Source organism: Onychostoma macrolepis, chromosome 04 (assembly GCF_012432095.1).
Source record: "Onychostoma macrolepis isolate SWU-2019 chromosome 04, ASM1243209v1, whole genome shotgun sequence".
Lineage (NCBI taxonomy): Eukaryota > Metazoa > Chordata > Actinopteri > Cypriniformes > Cyprinidae > Onychostoma > Onychostoma macrolepis.
The window spans coordinates 11,995,838-12,013,049 of record NC_081158.1 but is presented as its reverse complement, the minus strand read 5'-3'; the positions used below and the strand labels follow the sequence as shown (position 1 = coordinate 12,013,049).

Genomic DNA, 17,212 nt, shown 5'->3' with positions numbered 1-17,212 from the left:
CTGGCATCCTTCCATTCCATAAAGTAATCAGTTTCATTTTCAGAAGGTGTGATGGTGGAGATATGTGTGTCATCAATGCATCCAACCACACTGGAAATCCTGAAGCAAATTCTGATTATTGGGTTACTTTCAGACATCACAGAAAGATGTTATCAAGTGAACGTTATTCATCAGATTAGCCTAATTTAAACTGATTTTTACACCACTGACTTACAGTCCTGTGAAACTCCTCTTTGACGGATTTGTGCCCAGGAAAAAATTCTCAGAATGAGTGTGAGAGGGATGCACACTTTCCTTAAAATCTGCATACAGCGGACTTATAATGTGCTCTGCATCGCCAATGTTGTAAAGTGCATTTTTCTTATTTTGAAAATTATCTGCCAATGGGGTAAGAAATTAAAAATATTCTTGTTTCCGTTTGCATTAAGATTATTTTTCTTACCCTATGGCGGACAATTTTACTTGTTTTAAGTAAAATGCACTTAAAAGGAAAATCCCCCAGGAAACAAGACAACTATCTTAGACCATTTTTCATCTAAAAAATGCATATTAAGAATTTTTATATATATTTGTACTTGAAATTAGACAAAAATACTCATTAAGAAAAGCAGTTTTGCAGTGTGAATTAATGAATAAGGTATTTAAACTTCGCTAACACTATCAAAAGGGGGAGGAGACCGAAAGAAACTCCGGGTTTACTAAAGAAAATGCTGGTTACGAACGTAACTGTGGTTCTATGACTAAGTGGAAGCACTGCAGCACACACTGCTGTCAAGGGAGTCACATTCAATCTGTAAAAACGTGAAAATATACATGATGAAGCTCAGGTTGCTGCTGCACAAATTTCAGAGAGCGACACCCCTTTGAACACTGCCCAAGATGTTGCCAAAGCACGTGTAGAGTGACAATGAATAGATGAGGGGGCAGACTTTCCTGCAGACTTGTACGCATGTAAAATAACCTGCGTCGCCCAGTGTATCAGTCTCTGTTTAGAAAGAGCAGCACCTCTGCGCATATCACCAAAACAAACAAACAACTGATCCGTTTTACGCCAGGCTGCTGTCTTATCGATGCAAGCCCTCAAAGACCTAACTGGACATAGTTCCAACCATATTTCACCTTGATCTGATGGCAGTGCAGCCAACACAATAGGTGTGTTCATAAAATGTGGAGACAAGATCTTGGGTAGAAATGCCGGATTAGGCCACAATGAGTGCTACTAAAGTCAGCACTCCAGCGCAAACATGCACAGACAATGCATGGAGTTCACTCACACGCTTTTGCTGTTGTAATTGCCAAGAGAAATGAAGTCTTGAATGACAGCCACTTAATGTCTGACTCCAAAATTGGCTCGAATTGGGGCTGACACAGGGAACTGAGCACCATACTAAAATCCCATGTCGGACTCCAGACCACCCGTGGAGGACAAAGACAATTAGCTCCTTTCAAGAAAGCAACAATCAGCTGGTCAGACCCAAGTGAAGAAGCACCAAACTTGGACCGGTGAGCTGACAATGCCGCCATATACACCTTAAATCCAACGAATTAGACTTTTAGAAAAATATTTGTAAAACTGCATGTTTACGTCTCATTTCTTCAGAAAGAATGAGCATTTCTTCGGCAAAAAATGTGGTAGTCCAAGTAGCCTAATTGTAATTGTATTTCTGCCTCATAGTGATCAGAATCCCCATCAGATCACAACTGGAAGTTGTTCAGACACTCGCTGCTATCTAAGAGTGAGTTTTGAGATGAAAATAGTTTTAAATGTCTTAATTGGGAAAACATGGGAAACAAGCAGTAGTTTTGAACTTCTGACTCAGATTAACTTTGTTCATGAAAACTCTTCAAGCCTCAGATGGCCTGCTTTGGACCAAGGTATTCGTCAGGATAAAAGCCCCTGTCTGCTGCCCAGAGGAGGCCTGATCAAGCCCTGGATGTGACCGTGGAAACACGACAGGTGCTGGCACACATTAACACACTCCTTTACTGCCCATCAACTGAAACGCAGCTTACGACAAAAACTGACATATATCTCTTGTGCATTATGGATGTAATGTGTGTGCGGCCTACAGAAAGGTTATTTCAAGAATGCATCAAAGAGTTTGTGTCGTAACATGAAGATATCAGGAGAGTTCAGGAGAAGAAACGCTAGATCAGTTTAATGTCAGCACTAATGAATATTTACTCTTTATATTCAGGTATGTTAAAGTGTATTATGATAATATCTTATGCTCCATGTAAAATAAACCACTTTAATTACAACACTCATGAGTTTCTTCAACAATATGATTAATTTCTGAATTAGTGGACATTTTAATAAGGATCAAATGAGTGAGTTCAGTTTGAGAATGAAATCAAACTGTTTTGTTCCTCAAGTCAAGTCACCATTATTTATAGCGCTTTTAACAATACAGATTGTGTCAAAGCACTTAACAGTATAAAATTAGAGGACAGAGTGTCAGTAATGTATAATGATAAGATTAAACACTCAATTTTCAGTTAAAGGCATTTCATTATTGAATTCAGAGATGTCATTGTCTAGCTCAGTTTAGTTTAAATAGTATCTGTGCAATCAAATCGGCGATAATCGCTAGAAATTAAGTGTCCCCAACTGAGCAAGCCAGAGGCGACAGCGGCAAGGAACCAAAACTCCCTCTGAGACAGAATGGAGAAAAAAACCTTGGGAGAAACCAGGCTCAGTCGGGGGGCCAGTTCTCCTCTGACCAGACGAAACCCGCAGTTCAAAAGTATATATTTCTATTTTTTATTTTGTTGCAATTTCTAACAATAATAGTATTATGTAGTTAGGTATTTATAGGTTAGGTTTAGGGTCCGTGTACGTTTTGATCATTTGTTTTTCAATTTGAAATTAAATAAGCAGAAACCAGAAAATGGTCGTTTTTTCGTTTTTTCATTTGTTCCAAAAAACGAAAAAACAAGATTTTGGCTCAATTTTAATTTTTTTGGTTCACGGGTAGAAAACGGATAAACAACTTCAAAATTCGTTTTCCCCTTGTGGGCGGTCATGACACGCCCCTTTCCGCCGATTGGCCAACCAAACCTGAGCCCGTGACGTCGTCCTCAGTTCGTTCAGCAAAATAATAGTCCTCTGCTGCTGTACGGGGCAGGTCCTAGATTGGGCTTTCTTCTGTGCAACCTAATGCGTTTCGCAGAAATATTTATTTCAGAAATTTTAATCAGCACCCAGCCTGTTTTATTTAGCTGTGCGTGTTGTTAAATCTGTATGGTGACGCTGCGCTACCCATAGACTGCAGAATAAGAAATAGACGTAGGGGATCCCTACAATGTCAGAATTGTTGTGTCTTACATACATTGGAAACGTGCACTAAATTTTCATTATTAAAATTTTAACATTTTATACATTTAGCCTACATTTAATCATTTAGCAGACACTTTTATCCAAAAATGGTTTACAAATGAGGGATGTGACAAGTCTGTAATTATAACTGATCATTAATTAATTATTAGTCTATATGATTATTGCAAAGTCATCAAAACTGGCTCATGGCATCAAAACTCCCCAAAATGTCGAAAATTAAAATGATCGTGCATGACATTCTTTGAAGTATACAGTATGCAGTCATACAAACTCATTAGTGAAATCTCCACCTGGTGGCGCAAAGGGACAGCAGCACCTTTACTCAGATTGGAATTGTCATTAATAAATGAAGATTAAATAATCAAATAAATTGCTACTGAATTTGAAAGTGATACTCTCCAGTGAGTTTATTTTCTACCTTTTTTATTTATTTTTTTAGATATTTCAGTGTATTTGGAAATCACATCAATTATTAATTAGGGTAAGCGATTAAAAAGAAGAACAATAGCTTATCTCTCATTGTTATATAGCCTAACATTGCATTGAATGAATATGTATCTTTTTGTATATATTGTTGATGAACTCAAAAGCCTGTTCTTATAAATGATATTATGCTATAGCCTATCGCAACACTAACATAACAACCCCCAGCCTCTTCAAAAAAGGGGACCCCTTATAGCAGTGGTTCTCAAACTTTTTACACCAAGTACCACCTCAGAAAATATTTGGCTCTCCAAGTACTACCATAATGACCAACATTAAAATACAGTAGCGTAGTAGGCCTAATTATTCAGTTACAGCTATGCTCAGTTAAAAAACGAGGGTGTTTTATTCCTAATAAGAATATTTATTACTGTCGGCCACTTTAAACATTGTAAAAACAGTTTGAACATTAACGCTGCACTGTGCTTACATACAGGTAAACAAAAAAACTTAAATGATTAAATTAAAATGCACTTTACATAAAAGTTAAATAAAAACTGTACTGTACTTAAAAAGTAAAACAAAAAAACTGTACTGTACTTAAATGTAAAGTAAAAAAATGTACAGTACCTTGATCAAAAAAAAATTAACAGGCATCATTTAGCAACCTTGCAAACCTTTTAAAAGTGTTTTAACATTAATTTATATATAATTCAGTGATTCCTCTGCGTACCACGTACCTCAATTCGAGCACTTTTAGACAGTATGCTCAGTTTTGGACATGGGATGGACATTGCAAATAGCCTACTGTAAATGCAAATCGGCTGAGGGTGGATTTAATTTGTACTGTAGGCTAATCATAGCTGCGGGAATGTTGCATTTCGCCAGGATTTATGTTATGAGTGTGCACAGCCCTCGACGCTTAGTAACATGTTGATAAATAAGTAGATAGATAAATAACTAACTCTTAAGGTTTGTGCTGGTGTGCTCGAACATCCACCGATTTTTATACAATAGGCCTGCCGCCTAACATAAATAACATAGCCTAGTTGAGTCGGACAGCAGACAAGCATCTGCTTCATACAGCACGAGCCGCAGCGCAAGATTGACAGGACCATAGCGACTTCGGCAAACGCGCAGAGCTTTTGTTAATATAAAAGATACATATTTATTTGTTTAATAGCCTATAAGTGAGTTTCTTTTTTCTTTTTTTTCATTAAAGTAATAATGGACCACAAACTGAGCGTTTGTTTTAATGGGGAAAAAGTTTGTTTTAACACGGATGTAATCAGTCTTAGTCGTTTTGTTAATAAAGGTTTAGCCAGTTTTAATGAACCAAAAACTAAGCATGTCTTTTTCAGTAAGGGGAAAATCCATAGGTCTTTCATTTATTTGTGTTACAACTCGGGTAGCCTACAGGCCATGTCTTGTTTTGTTAATAATATTTAGATTAAAAGATGGGGGAAGATGTAAAGATCAAATATTAACGATAAATAAGAGCTACACATGCTGAACGTCATCGACATCTTTTCTTGTTAAATGTGCGAGAGTGTATTTTGAACCATAAAACTGGTGTTAATTAATATTTAGAAACCGGTTATTTTCTTTTCAAAGTAACCCCCCCAAATAAAAAAATAAATTGTGCATGCCCCCTCACTTTGTGTGCTCTGGCGCCGACCCTAATTGAGGAATTCACATTTTGATATCCTAAAAACAGACTTTAGTCACATGAATGACTGTAAACAATTAATTAACGGAATGTACTGTATCCTAACTGCGTGAGCTTAATCAGACTTATTTTTTTTAATCTGTGCTTCTCATCCATTCTGCACTGTCTATGAGTAGCGCAGCGTCACCATACAGATTTAACAACACGCACAGCTAAATAAAACAGGCTGTGTGCTCAGGTTTGGTTGGCCAATTGGCGGAAAGGGGCATGTCCATAGGCGTAAATCCCGGGGGGGACGGGGGGGACAGGACCCCCCCATCTGAGGCTTGTCCCCCCTAAAAATATCATTACAAGTGACTCTGTGTATTGAAAATAATATAATGGACATATACTTAAAATAATTGTGTGATTAGTAAAACAAAATAAACGCAAAAAAAAAACGTTTTAAGTTCAGAAATGTTTTGATTCCCCCCTCCCTTTCCTCACCGTGGTTTGGTCCACTGCCTGCTTTCCTTCTTTACCGATACACACACACACACACACGAGTCCGGTGAGAGAGAGCAAGTTAGTTATGTGTAAGTAGGCTGTCAAGGCTATTTTATTCTCTAAACATCGGATGAAATGATTCTTTCTCTTTAATACAGATGATGCTGGATCATTAATAAATTAGTCATGACAAAAAAATTATGACATCCGATGTATTTTCTATGAGCGATTATAAGGTTAACAAGCTTAATACCGTAGCTTGTCACCCACTACAACTAACACGGCGATAAGCCTGCGTGTGAACTGATATTAGGCTAATATTGTAGACCTATGTGTTGGGTTTCGTTCAATATGATGTTAAGTGGCAGATCAGTGGGTTTAATGCGGTTGAATTAATGCGAAAGAGACATACTAGGTTTCAGACAAAACCTAAAATACTATGGATGACGCAAAATAATAATTATAATATGACCGTGTGGTGAACCATGAACTCCTATTTAAACACGGTCTCCATGCTATGTACACATGCTGTGTACACATATCTATCCTTATAAGTACAATTTTGGCTGTATTATTTGTGTCCCCTTCAAAAATTGCTCTTGAGAAATTTTACGTTTATTGTCCCCCCCCCTACTGTCAGATGAAATTTACGCCCCTGGGCGTGTCATGACCGCCCACAAGGGGAAAACGAATTATGAAGTTGTTTATCTGTTTTCTACCCGTGAACCAAAAAAAGGAAAATCGAGCCAAAATCTCTTTTTTTTTTTTAACAAATTATTTAATTTCAAATTGAAAAACAAATGATCAAAATGTACATGGACCGTTTAGGTAGATATACTGATATTCTCAGTATCTTCTTGTTTGACTCTGAATGTTTCTTCAATCTTCATGTCTTCACTCTCCTCTTTAATAAACACCATCTTTATAACAGTGTGTCACGTGGATCTCAGCTGCTTCACCAGGAGTTTTTCTGTGTGTTTGGACACTTGTCCACTTTGTCCTGTTTAAGATGAGAATAATTAACAGAAAGAAAAATAAATGCAAACTAAATCTCTGGGTGCATCTCAATCAGCTCAATGGTTCAGTAATCAGCGGACTGGTGAGGGAGTCAGTCAGAGAGAGAGAGAAAGTTAATGGTGTTAAATGACCTGATAAGACAAAAAGTAACACATTATTTTGATGGTCCCTTTTTATTTAATTTTTTTCGCTTATTTAGATAGGGACAGAAAAATAAACCTGATTCCTGAAAAAATGCACTGCACATAAGAGATTATAGCAGGTGCTAATTTGCATCTCATGTCCCTAGAAAGGCTTTTCTAAAAAACAAAAAAACTAATGTAACAAACTCTTCATATAAAAACCTCACATTGCAAACAGAATACAAAACAAACACATGCACCTAGTTTTATAGACTCTTCCAATCTTAATAATTAACTAGTACAGAACCAAATAAAAAAGTTACATCTTCAACACACAAAGCAAAATAAATTATCTTTCAAATTGAAATGTCATTTACTCCTGTGCTCTCAACAGGTGCAGTGGTTCCATTAAGAAAAGATAGACCTTTAACTACCCATACACTAACATCAACTCACGGTTTGTTAATGCATTATTTTGATATGACTTTACTTGACAGGGCCCAATCTTAATTGATTCACTGTTAACTACTTACTAATATAACAGGGCTGACGAGACATGAGATGTGCGGATCCAATTGCAAAGCTTTATTTCTGAACATAGACAGAGATGAGGTAATAACAGGCAGGGTCAAACAATGGCAAACAGGTATATTGTATATTGCGTGTTCGTTCGTGGGCTAACAATATCCAGAGGGCTTAGACAAAAGAGGTAATCAGTAAACAAAGCAATGGTCCGGGCTGGGGCAAACAGTATCCAAACGGCAGGGCAAGGGTTAATCCAGGGAACACGGGCTAGAATAAGAACACAGGAAAACAGGCAAGGCAAGACTAGAAAAACTAAGAAGGGCTCTGTAGAGTAGCTAAAGCTAGGGGAGCGATAAGCGCATACAATACTCGGCAGTGAGGGAGAGAAAGTCCATGGCTTAAGTAGAGTGTGTGATTGGTGATAGCTGTGTGATCAGTGCCTTCAGCTGTGTATGTGCAATCAGTGTAATCAGCTGTGTATGTGTCATCAGTGCAATGGATGATGGGTAATGTAGTCCGTGGGTGCCATGCAACAGTAGTGTAGTGCACCAGTCAATGTGGTGAGCGAGTGACCTCTGGTGGTGGGTGAACGGAAGTTCATAGGCCGGATTCGTAACAACTAAACTCAGCTCATGATTTATTTTATACTTTCTATCAAACACACATGTACTAACCGTGAGTATTCAGCCTGGTTAAGAGATGCTGTGTGGATTTTCAAGTAGTCAGAAAGCGGAGGTACAGTATTGTCACGACCTGCGTCTGGATGGAGAGTGAACTTTAGTGATATCCAGCAAATGCTCTGACCTTTCCTGCAGTATGTTTCCAGTTTGGGCATTTCTTTAGGAATTGCTCTACAAATGTTCTTTGTGGGTTTTGAATTATTATTATTATTATTATCGCATGTACACCTCTCAAAATAAAGAATAGAAATATAAACTTTTGAACTGCGGGTTTCGTCTGGTCAGAGGAGAACTGGCCCCCCGACTGAGCCTGGTTTCTCCCAAGGTTTTTTTCTCCATTCTGTCACAGAGGGAGTTTTGGTTCCTTGCCGCTGTCGCCTCTGGCTTGCTCAGTTGGGGACACTTAATTTCTAGCGATTATCGTTGATTTGATTGCACAGATACTATTTAAACTAAACTGAGCTAGACAATGACATCTCTGAATTCAATAATGAAATGCCTTTAACTGAAAACTGAGTGTTTATTCTCATCATTATACATTACTGACACTCTGTCCTCCAATTTGATACTGTTAAGTGCTTTGACACAATCTGTATTGTTAAAAGCGCTATAAATAATGGTGACTTGACTTGACCTCTCTTTCAGACGTGAAATCTATGAATCACAAATGATCTTGAACTTGCAAGCAACTGAATGGTTTCAGTTCTCTGATTTGTAAACAACTCCTAATTAATGTCATTAACATAAAAAAGATCACAAGTCGTCATCTAAATCCTTTAATTTTGAAAAGCAAGGTGCAAGAATAGCTTACATTTCCAAAAACCTGCAGTACTCCGACAAGAAAAAGTGTACTTCTGCTCAGACCCTGACGTGATGCTAAGCACTTTTCCACGTCAAAGGCAGTTTTTACAAATATGAGCGTTGGCGTGGAATTAAGCGCACACACACTCTAAGATCAAATCTGTGCATACGCTTTATAAATGAGGCCCATAATGTCTAGAAACTGTAATGAAGCTCATTTCAGTGTTCAGTGAGGAATTGACTGTATTCATGATAAAAACTGAATTAAGACATTTCAAATATTCATCAATTAAAATCTGATCTAAAGTTGATTTTTGTTTTATTATGTCTGCACAAAAACAAAAGAACAAAATTAATTACATTTTCTCAGTGAAATATGTTTATGAAAGGTAGTTTTGAACTGAAAGTAAATTTTGACAATACTAATAGAAATGATTGACAACAATTAAAAACTGATTTCGATCAGCACAAATGTAGGTTAAGAAATGACAGATCACTCAGCGAGAATCTCACACACACTGATCTTACTGTCTATTTAATAGACACATTTGTTCTGACGTAATTTAACTGACAGAAGTTCAGCTGCATGTAATAAGGAGAAAATAAGACACACTAAAACATCTCACTGTTACTGATTTATCATGTAGCTCGAAGCATTATGGGTAAAATCTCTCTGCAATCTGTTTTAATTCATAGACACAGTTTCACTGATGATCCAATATTAACACCAAACCCAGGATAGAGCGGCTGAGTGAATGTGGTCTGGAACGTGTGGATGATGCTCAGTGTGTCAGAGACGCTGTAGAAGGACAGAGTTCCTGCACTGTGATCCACATACACTCCTGTTCTATAGATATTACCATACACTTCTGTTCTTCTGCTGATGATGGGCTTCACAGGGAGATCAGTCTCTCTGTTATTGTGTCTGAATGAGTATCTGTCAGGAGAGCAGTTCAAAGTCCAGGACTGATCATTACGTCCAAACACACAGTCATTACCCCATCCCTTCCTGCTGATGCTCGTATATGACGCTGATATAGACACACCATACTCTCCACTCCACTCAATCTCCCAGTAACAGCGTCCACACACACTCTCTTTACACAACACCTGATGTGCATCAAATCTGTCTCGACGATCAGGATACGACTGTTTTTTTCCCACACACGTCACCTTTCTGTTCTCCTCAGTCAGACTGAGTTCATTGTTTGCCGTGTTTGGATCCAGTGTGAGAAAACAAAGCCCTGAACACAAGAACAGAGACATTAATAACACAACAACAATTACTAAAGTAGTGTGTGTGTGTACCTGTTTTTCTATTCAGGTGGGGACTTAAACCTGAATACACACAGACTCATGGGGACTAAATTGAGGTCCCCACGGGTAAACAAGCTAATAAATCACACAGAATGAAGTTTTTTGAAAATCTAAAAATGCCTGTAGTTTCCTGTAAGGGGTAGGTTTAGGTGTAGGGTTGGTGTAGGACAATAGAATATAAGGTCTGTACAGTAGAAAAAGCATTACGCCTATGGAGAGTCCCCACAAGGATAGCAAACCAGACGTGTGTGTGTGTGTGTGTGTGTGTGTGTTTGTAGACATACATTTCTGTAGTCCTGCTGTAACCCTGTATTCTCCTCCATGATCCACACTATTAAACACAAACACACAATCAGTAAACAAACACAAAATCTAATTATGTTTTCAACTAGATGAGTAAAGTTTGTGAGCAGACTTTGAAGTTGGCTTGAGAAAGCTAGACCAGAAAGTTTGTTTCTACAGCTTTCACTTTTGAGGTTCAAGTTTGAAATAGTTTTAGTTTAGTAATTTTGGTAAATTAGTAAATTTGGTCTTTATTTTAGGGTCTCTTAACTAGTTGCTTATTAGCATGCATATTACTAGAATATTAGCCATTTATTAGTAAAAGTCGTAGTTAATAGTGAATAAGTGTTCCCTATTCTAAAGTGTTACCGTAATTTTAAAGAGAGATAGACAGATTCTGCAGCAGTAAAATCTCTTCCTGCACAAGAGCTTGAAGTGAATTGAATCTCAAACCAGTGTAGCATCTGCTTATGATCATTGAGACGTTGGTCGTTGGGACTTTAGGTCCTAAGAGATCCTTTTAGCCTTCTGACATTTGCATATAATTCACAGACCTGAGCCCACATTCTACCCTTATATGGGTGCTAAATTGGATCCGGACGCCTCACGTCTTGTCGGCTACGTTACACTGATAATGGCTGAATAAAAACAAAAGAATAATGATAAAAGAATAATAAGGATTATGTCTCATACCTGGCGGAGGTGTGAAAGGTTCTGTTTCCTTGAACTAGTTTGGCATGCATTTCTTTTTCAACACATTCACAGGTAAATAGTATTTTAAATTTGCAATTAATCATGATTAATCACAGTCCAATTGCAATCCATTGCAATTAATTTTTAATCGATTGACAGCACTAATATATAATATACAAACTAATATATAAGGTTTGCACAAGAGTTATGCCGGTGAACGTCTTAATCTCAGTCAACTCAAGTGGAAGTAAAAATGGAATTACGGAGCTTTCAGAATATGACGCCGCATATTCTCTCAGAGACGAATCTACTTCAACATATGCGGAAAACTGGTTGTCTAAATGGCCATTATGTGCGTTCCCCTTTTCCCTAGACCACCACACCACTAGGGGACATAACAATTATATTTCACACATTTTAAGCTCTTTTATTTTCCAAATGTAATAGGATTGGTCCAACGAATCGTGCCGTTTGTAATGCGTACCGAACCGAAAACTTCGTACCTAATGGTTCAATACGAATACGTGTATCGTTACACCTCTATTATATATATACAGTAAATATATATATATATATATATATATATTATATACACCTTGTCCAAATACCCACACTTGTGGTCTTTGCACTTGACTACTTACAGTATATGACGTATTTCCTGCATTTGGCCCAAGTGTTCAAGTGAGGATGAAGACTACAAGTGTGTGTCGAACCTTTCATTACCTGATGGGACACACTTATAGTCTTGTAAAAATGCAAGTGTTAGAGCTAAAGTGGAGGCTATAGATCGTTTCCCTGTCCCTCATACACGAAGGCATTGGACATCCAGTTTCTTTCTTCTCTAAGAAGTTTAATGTCCATCAGAGAAATTACTCCGTAATTGAGAAGGAAGCATTAGCCTTGATTTTGGCATTTTGGAGTTTATCTGAGTAGTGGCCAACCGATTAAGGTATACACTGACAACAATCCTCTGTTTGTTTGTTTTACAGCAGAGTTGCTTAATGAGATGGAGTTTGTTTTTGCAGTCTTATCCTTTACAAATTCACCACATTAAAGGAAAGGAGAATGTTTTAGCTGATGCACTGTCTCGGATGTAATGCTTATGTTATGGCCTGTGACCTCTGGTTAGTTTCTAATTGTGGATTCTATCATAAATATTGTATCTTGGAAGCAGCTGATCCCCTCTTTGTGAGTAGGTATGTTAATATTTCTTTATTAAATCATTTAGATTTTTTAATATTTTGTGGGTGGAGGCATTACAGGCGCCCGCTCACGATCCTCCTGAGGCGGCGGTGCCCGCTTACGATCCTCCCGAAGCGGCGGTGTCTGCCGAGTTTTTCTCCAAGGAGACGGGGCCCATCTCAGGCCTTTCCGAGGCGGCGGTGCCCTTTCACGATCCTCCCGAGGTGGTGGTGCCCTCTCACGATCCTCTCGAGGCGGTGGTTCCCGCTCACAAAGCTCCTGAAGCAGTGGTTCCTGCTCACAAAGCTCCCGAAGCGGTGGTGTCCGCTGAGTTTTTCTCCGAGGGAGCGGGATCATCTCAGGCCTTTCCGAGGTGGCGGTGCCCGCTCACGGTCCTCCCGAGGCGGCGGTGCCCCCTCACAATTTCCTGAAGGCGGCGGAGTCCACTCATAGTTCCCCTGTGGCGGCAGTGTCCGCTGAGTTCTTCTCCGAGGGGGCGGGACTCGTCTCAGGCCTTCCCGAGGCGACGGTGTCCGCTCACGGTTCCCCCGAGGCGGCGGTGCCCACTCACAAGGCTCCCGAAGCGGCGGAGCCATCCATTGCCCGTTCCAGGGTGGCAGCTCCACACACACCGCTGTGGTGGCCGCTGGTTCTGCCCTGGGTCCCCATCCCGCCGGGGCTGCCTCAGTCCCCAGGTCCCCCTCCAGCACACTGACCTGCCCCCATCCCTCCCCTTCCCCTGCTCCGTTCCCGCCTTGCCATCCCCCTGGTTGGGTGCTTGGGAACGTCTGGAAGCCATTCCTTAGAGGAGGGGGGTCCTGTCAGGAGTCCTCCCTCTCACCACCAGAGGTCACTGTCTCCCGGATTCAATTCCCCAAACTCCACTCACCTCATTATTGAGTCATTTGCCCCAGCTGTTTTCCTGATTGCTGTCCCTATTTAGGCTTCCTGTGTTTTCTGTTCGGGGCTCGTTTGTCTCACTTTTGTGCCAGGTAATGCCTGTGATTTCTGTCTGCCTTGTGCCCCATGTATGTCTTGTTTTCTGTGGTTGTGTTTGCTCTGGCTTTTTCCCCTTCGGGTGGTTTCATTTGTGATTTGGTTTATTTTGTGATTTTGTAAATAAAGGAAACACCATTTGCCAGCATTTGAGTCTTCGTCTCTCCCATTCCGTGACAGTTCTCTCTCATTTTCGTTTGTTTGTTTGAAGAGTGAGATTTGGGGATTGTTTGTTCCACAACTCCATATCTTTTTGGCAGTGGTGTAAAGTATTTGAGTAAAAGTATTTTTTTGGCTACTTTGTACTTGTACTGAGTATCAAAAATATAAGCAACTTTTACTCTCTACTCGACTACATTTTTGATAGAATATATGTACTCTGTACTCCGCTACATTTGAACTGACACTTAACGTTACTCATTACATTGTGATTGTGCACTAAAAGTCGGCAACTTTATCTGGCGTGGCTTATTTCTTGGGTGGAAGAAGCGATCTGCAGGGTATTGAAGGTACTGCATGCTATTAACCTATAAGCACTAAATGAGGCTACATGTACGTGAATTAGCAGCTTGCCAAATGCCAGGTGTTTCTCATAAATGAGCGACATGGCTGCAGCCACTGATGAAGCTGAAGCCAGCACATCATGCACTGACGACCATCCATGGCCTTATTTGAAAGAAATGTTTTCATTTGTCGGTATACAGAATGACTCTTACAGGATGCAGTGTCTACTTTGTTTGCCACGAAAATAAGTGCTCTTCAGAATCTGAGGAAACACATTGAGATAAGAGTCTATTTAATGGTAATTTAATGTGAATTTAGGCAAAATTAATCTATACAGATCATGTCTGACTTTACAATGGTATTGTATGCATAATGTTTGTTAACATAACTTTGCTGTTTGCTAGCAATACCAAAAGCTAATACAGTTACTGATATAGCAAAAACCACTGCGACATGACTATATTTTAGTTAAAAAATTTTAGTGCAATGTGAATAAATGTATCACTGAAATCTAATGATCTAATCCATTTGAATGCTGAATATGGGAAGTCTGCTAACAAATTATACATTTTGCATCAGGTGTATTTAGCTGTGAGTTTGTGATGTATTTATCATTGAATTTATATGTATTTTACTAAGTTGAAAAATAGCACTGCTTCTCTTTGTTTCATTTTAATACAGAGAAAACATCCTAATCACTACTCAGACCTGACCTCGATCGCTCAGAAGAGGAAGAATGTGAGCAAAAATATGGAGCCCCTGACGAAACAACTAAAAATTGGAGAGACCAAGATCATTTCTCAAGCAGTCGTTGATAAAGCTGTACTGCGATTCATTGTATACAGTCTCCAGTCTCCTTTTGAGCCGGGTCATAACACATAGCTTTATTTTTATTTTAAATACTTTGCATTTAAAAAATCAACTTCTAAATGTCTGTTCAGTATTCCCTATAACATGGCACAATGTCATTTGTGGTGCTTCTAATTAAGTGATAAAAAGCAGTTGCAAATGTTGTACAAAATAAATATCACCACTACTCATCTTTACTACTAAAACACTTTGTTTTTCTACCAAATTATATGTAATATCTGTAACATACTGTGCTCTCAAGTAGCCAAGACTGCAAATGTGGGTATTTGGACAAGGCAACTTTATTTGGTGTAATGCCACTACCATTCACTAGGGGACCATAGGTAGCATTCTCTGCTGGATATGGCCAGGTAAGGGGGAGAAGAAGTCAGTATCAGATTCATCACTCATGTGAGTAAGCCTGCGTCCCAATGTTCATACTATCCATCCTAAATAGTATGTGAGATTAGAATAAGTGTGTCCCAAAGCATAGTATGTTGAAAAGAGTATGTCAAAAGTCCCCGGATGGTCTACTATTTCAGGTCGATTTTTGAAGTGTGGATCCGTGCACACTCTAATGGCTTGAGTTTCACATAATTCTTTGCACGTGGTAGGAGGAGTTAAGATCAGTAAGGTGAATTCGCTAAACAAACATGACGGACAACCCTGATATCACTGTGTCATCATCAGCATTTAAATGTGAAAAGTTTATACATTATAAAGCAAAGCATTTATTTTGAATTTTTCTTTTTTGTGTATTAACTGTAGACCTAGTAGTTAAAATTCTTATTTTGCAGGGTCAGATGAACACACTGAAAAGCTAATTACTTGGCGAGCTGCCAATGAAGCCGTATTCACGGGCAAGAGAAACGCTGCTATAAAAGGATTTGAATGAGTACGATTGATTGTTTCCTTATGTGGATCTATAAGGCTGCAGGATAGGGGAGAGCGGGGCACAAAGTAACACTTTTTGACTTTCTCAAATTGTGTAAATCCACTTCATGTTCAGAGTATAATTTTTTTATCCACAGTAATTTCACACTTGTCTAGTACAAATATGTCGCTTTGTTTCATAAATACAGTGTATACGTTTTTCTTTATTTACCCTCAAAAATTGGAAGTGAAATGTGACAACATGCTCCATAGGTGGGGTACATTGTAACAGCTGAGGGGCACGTTGAAACATGACCATATGACACCCTAAATGTTATCTGATCTTATGAAAAAAAATATACAAGACAAACCAAAATATTTTTTCAATAAAATAAAGTAGCCATTATTTTATTTGAAATAAATAATTATGTGGAAAATCAACATTGCGATATTGCTTAATGCGAGTCAAATTGCGAAGGTTGCGATTACGTTAAATAAATATGCCCCTTCAGAGCAAGCCAGCTGTGTTTATTTACGGAATAAATATTTCCGTGTGCAGTTCACGGAATCCTGAATTATACTTGCAGCGCCCGACAGTAGCGCGAGGCAAAAATGTATAGCCTATATAGGCCTACAGAATTTTATTTTTCGTCGGGCCTGGGCAAAAGTGAGCAGGCATTATGGAGTCTAGCTCAATATTATTTCAATCTTCTTTTCTTTGATCCTGTTGAAAAAACGCTTGTCAAATTAATGTTTTATGACTTCGATTTGATTATTTCATTTGGTTGAATACAATATATTGTTTTTTTGTTTTGTTTTTTTCAGTTCTTTCATGGATATTAACAGAAAACAATAATAATTCCTTAAATATTATTACAAATTATTTAGAAAACATTTAATATAATATATAAATTAATTTTAAGCATGTTCAATGTAACATTTTAATATGAAAATGGATAAGCGTAATGCAGCTGTTTGTGATGTATTGCATACATACAGCATTGTGGAAAAACATCAGCACCGCTCTCTGGACATTATGCTTGTGAACGGCAGATCTGCGCCGACGCGCGCTTTCTTGTCTCACGAATAAACTGGTAAGCATTTGTAGAACAAATAATGAGCAGTGTAGGGAACGGTAAGGATAAATAAACTTGCGAGTAATGGAAAAGAAATGTCGATGTGTATTTTTTATGCAATGGCAATGGCAAAAATGTCATGTAAGAATGTTTTCTATCTGAATAATTAACAGCAGATGTAAAATGAACGCAATTATGTCACCAGACGCAATTTTATGAATTTTATTCTTCACGAAAAAAGTACATACTTTTAGGATGTAGTACAAGTAGGCACATTGGGACGCAGGGAGAGTTATACAGTAAGTGGCAGTAATACTCCTAAGGAGTGAACGGCCATTGAAGAAGAAGAAGAAAAAGAAGTCAGTATTGTTTGATGA

General features: G+C 38.5%; 1 protein-coding gene across 3 annotated transcripts in view; it reads right to left on the bottom strand.

Annotated features, from left to right (window-relative positions):
* Positions 1–9,047: 9,047 nt before the first annotated feature.
* Positions 9,048–17,212, bottom strand: part of LOC131539368 (NLR family CARD domain-containing protein 3-like) — a 42,192-nt gene continuing 34,027 nt past the window's right edge. For all 3 annotated transcript variants that reach the window (XM_058773910.1, XM_058773913.1, XM_058773911.1), the window contains 2 exons: positions 10,665–10,711; positions 9,048–10,307 (listed from right to left, as the gene is read on the bottom strand). In XM_058773910.1, coding sequence (XP_058629893.1) covers positions 9,754–10,307; positions 10,665–10,711 — 601 coding nt within the window. In that variant the 3' untranslated portion in view covers positions 9,048–9,753. The remainder of the gene's footprint in view (positions 10,308–10,664; positions 10,712–17,212) is intronic.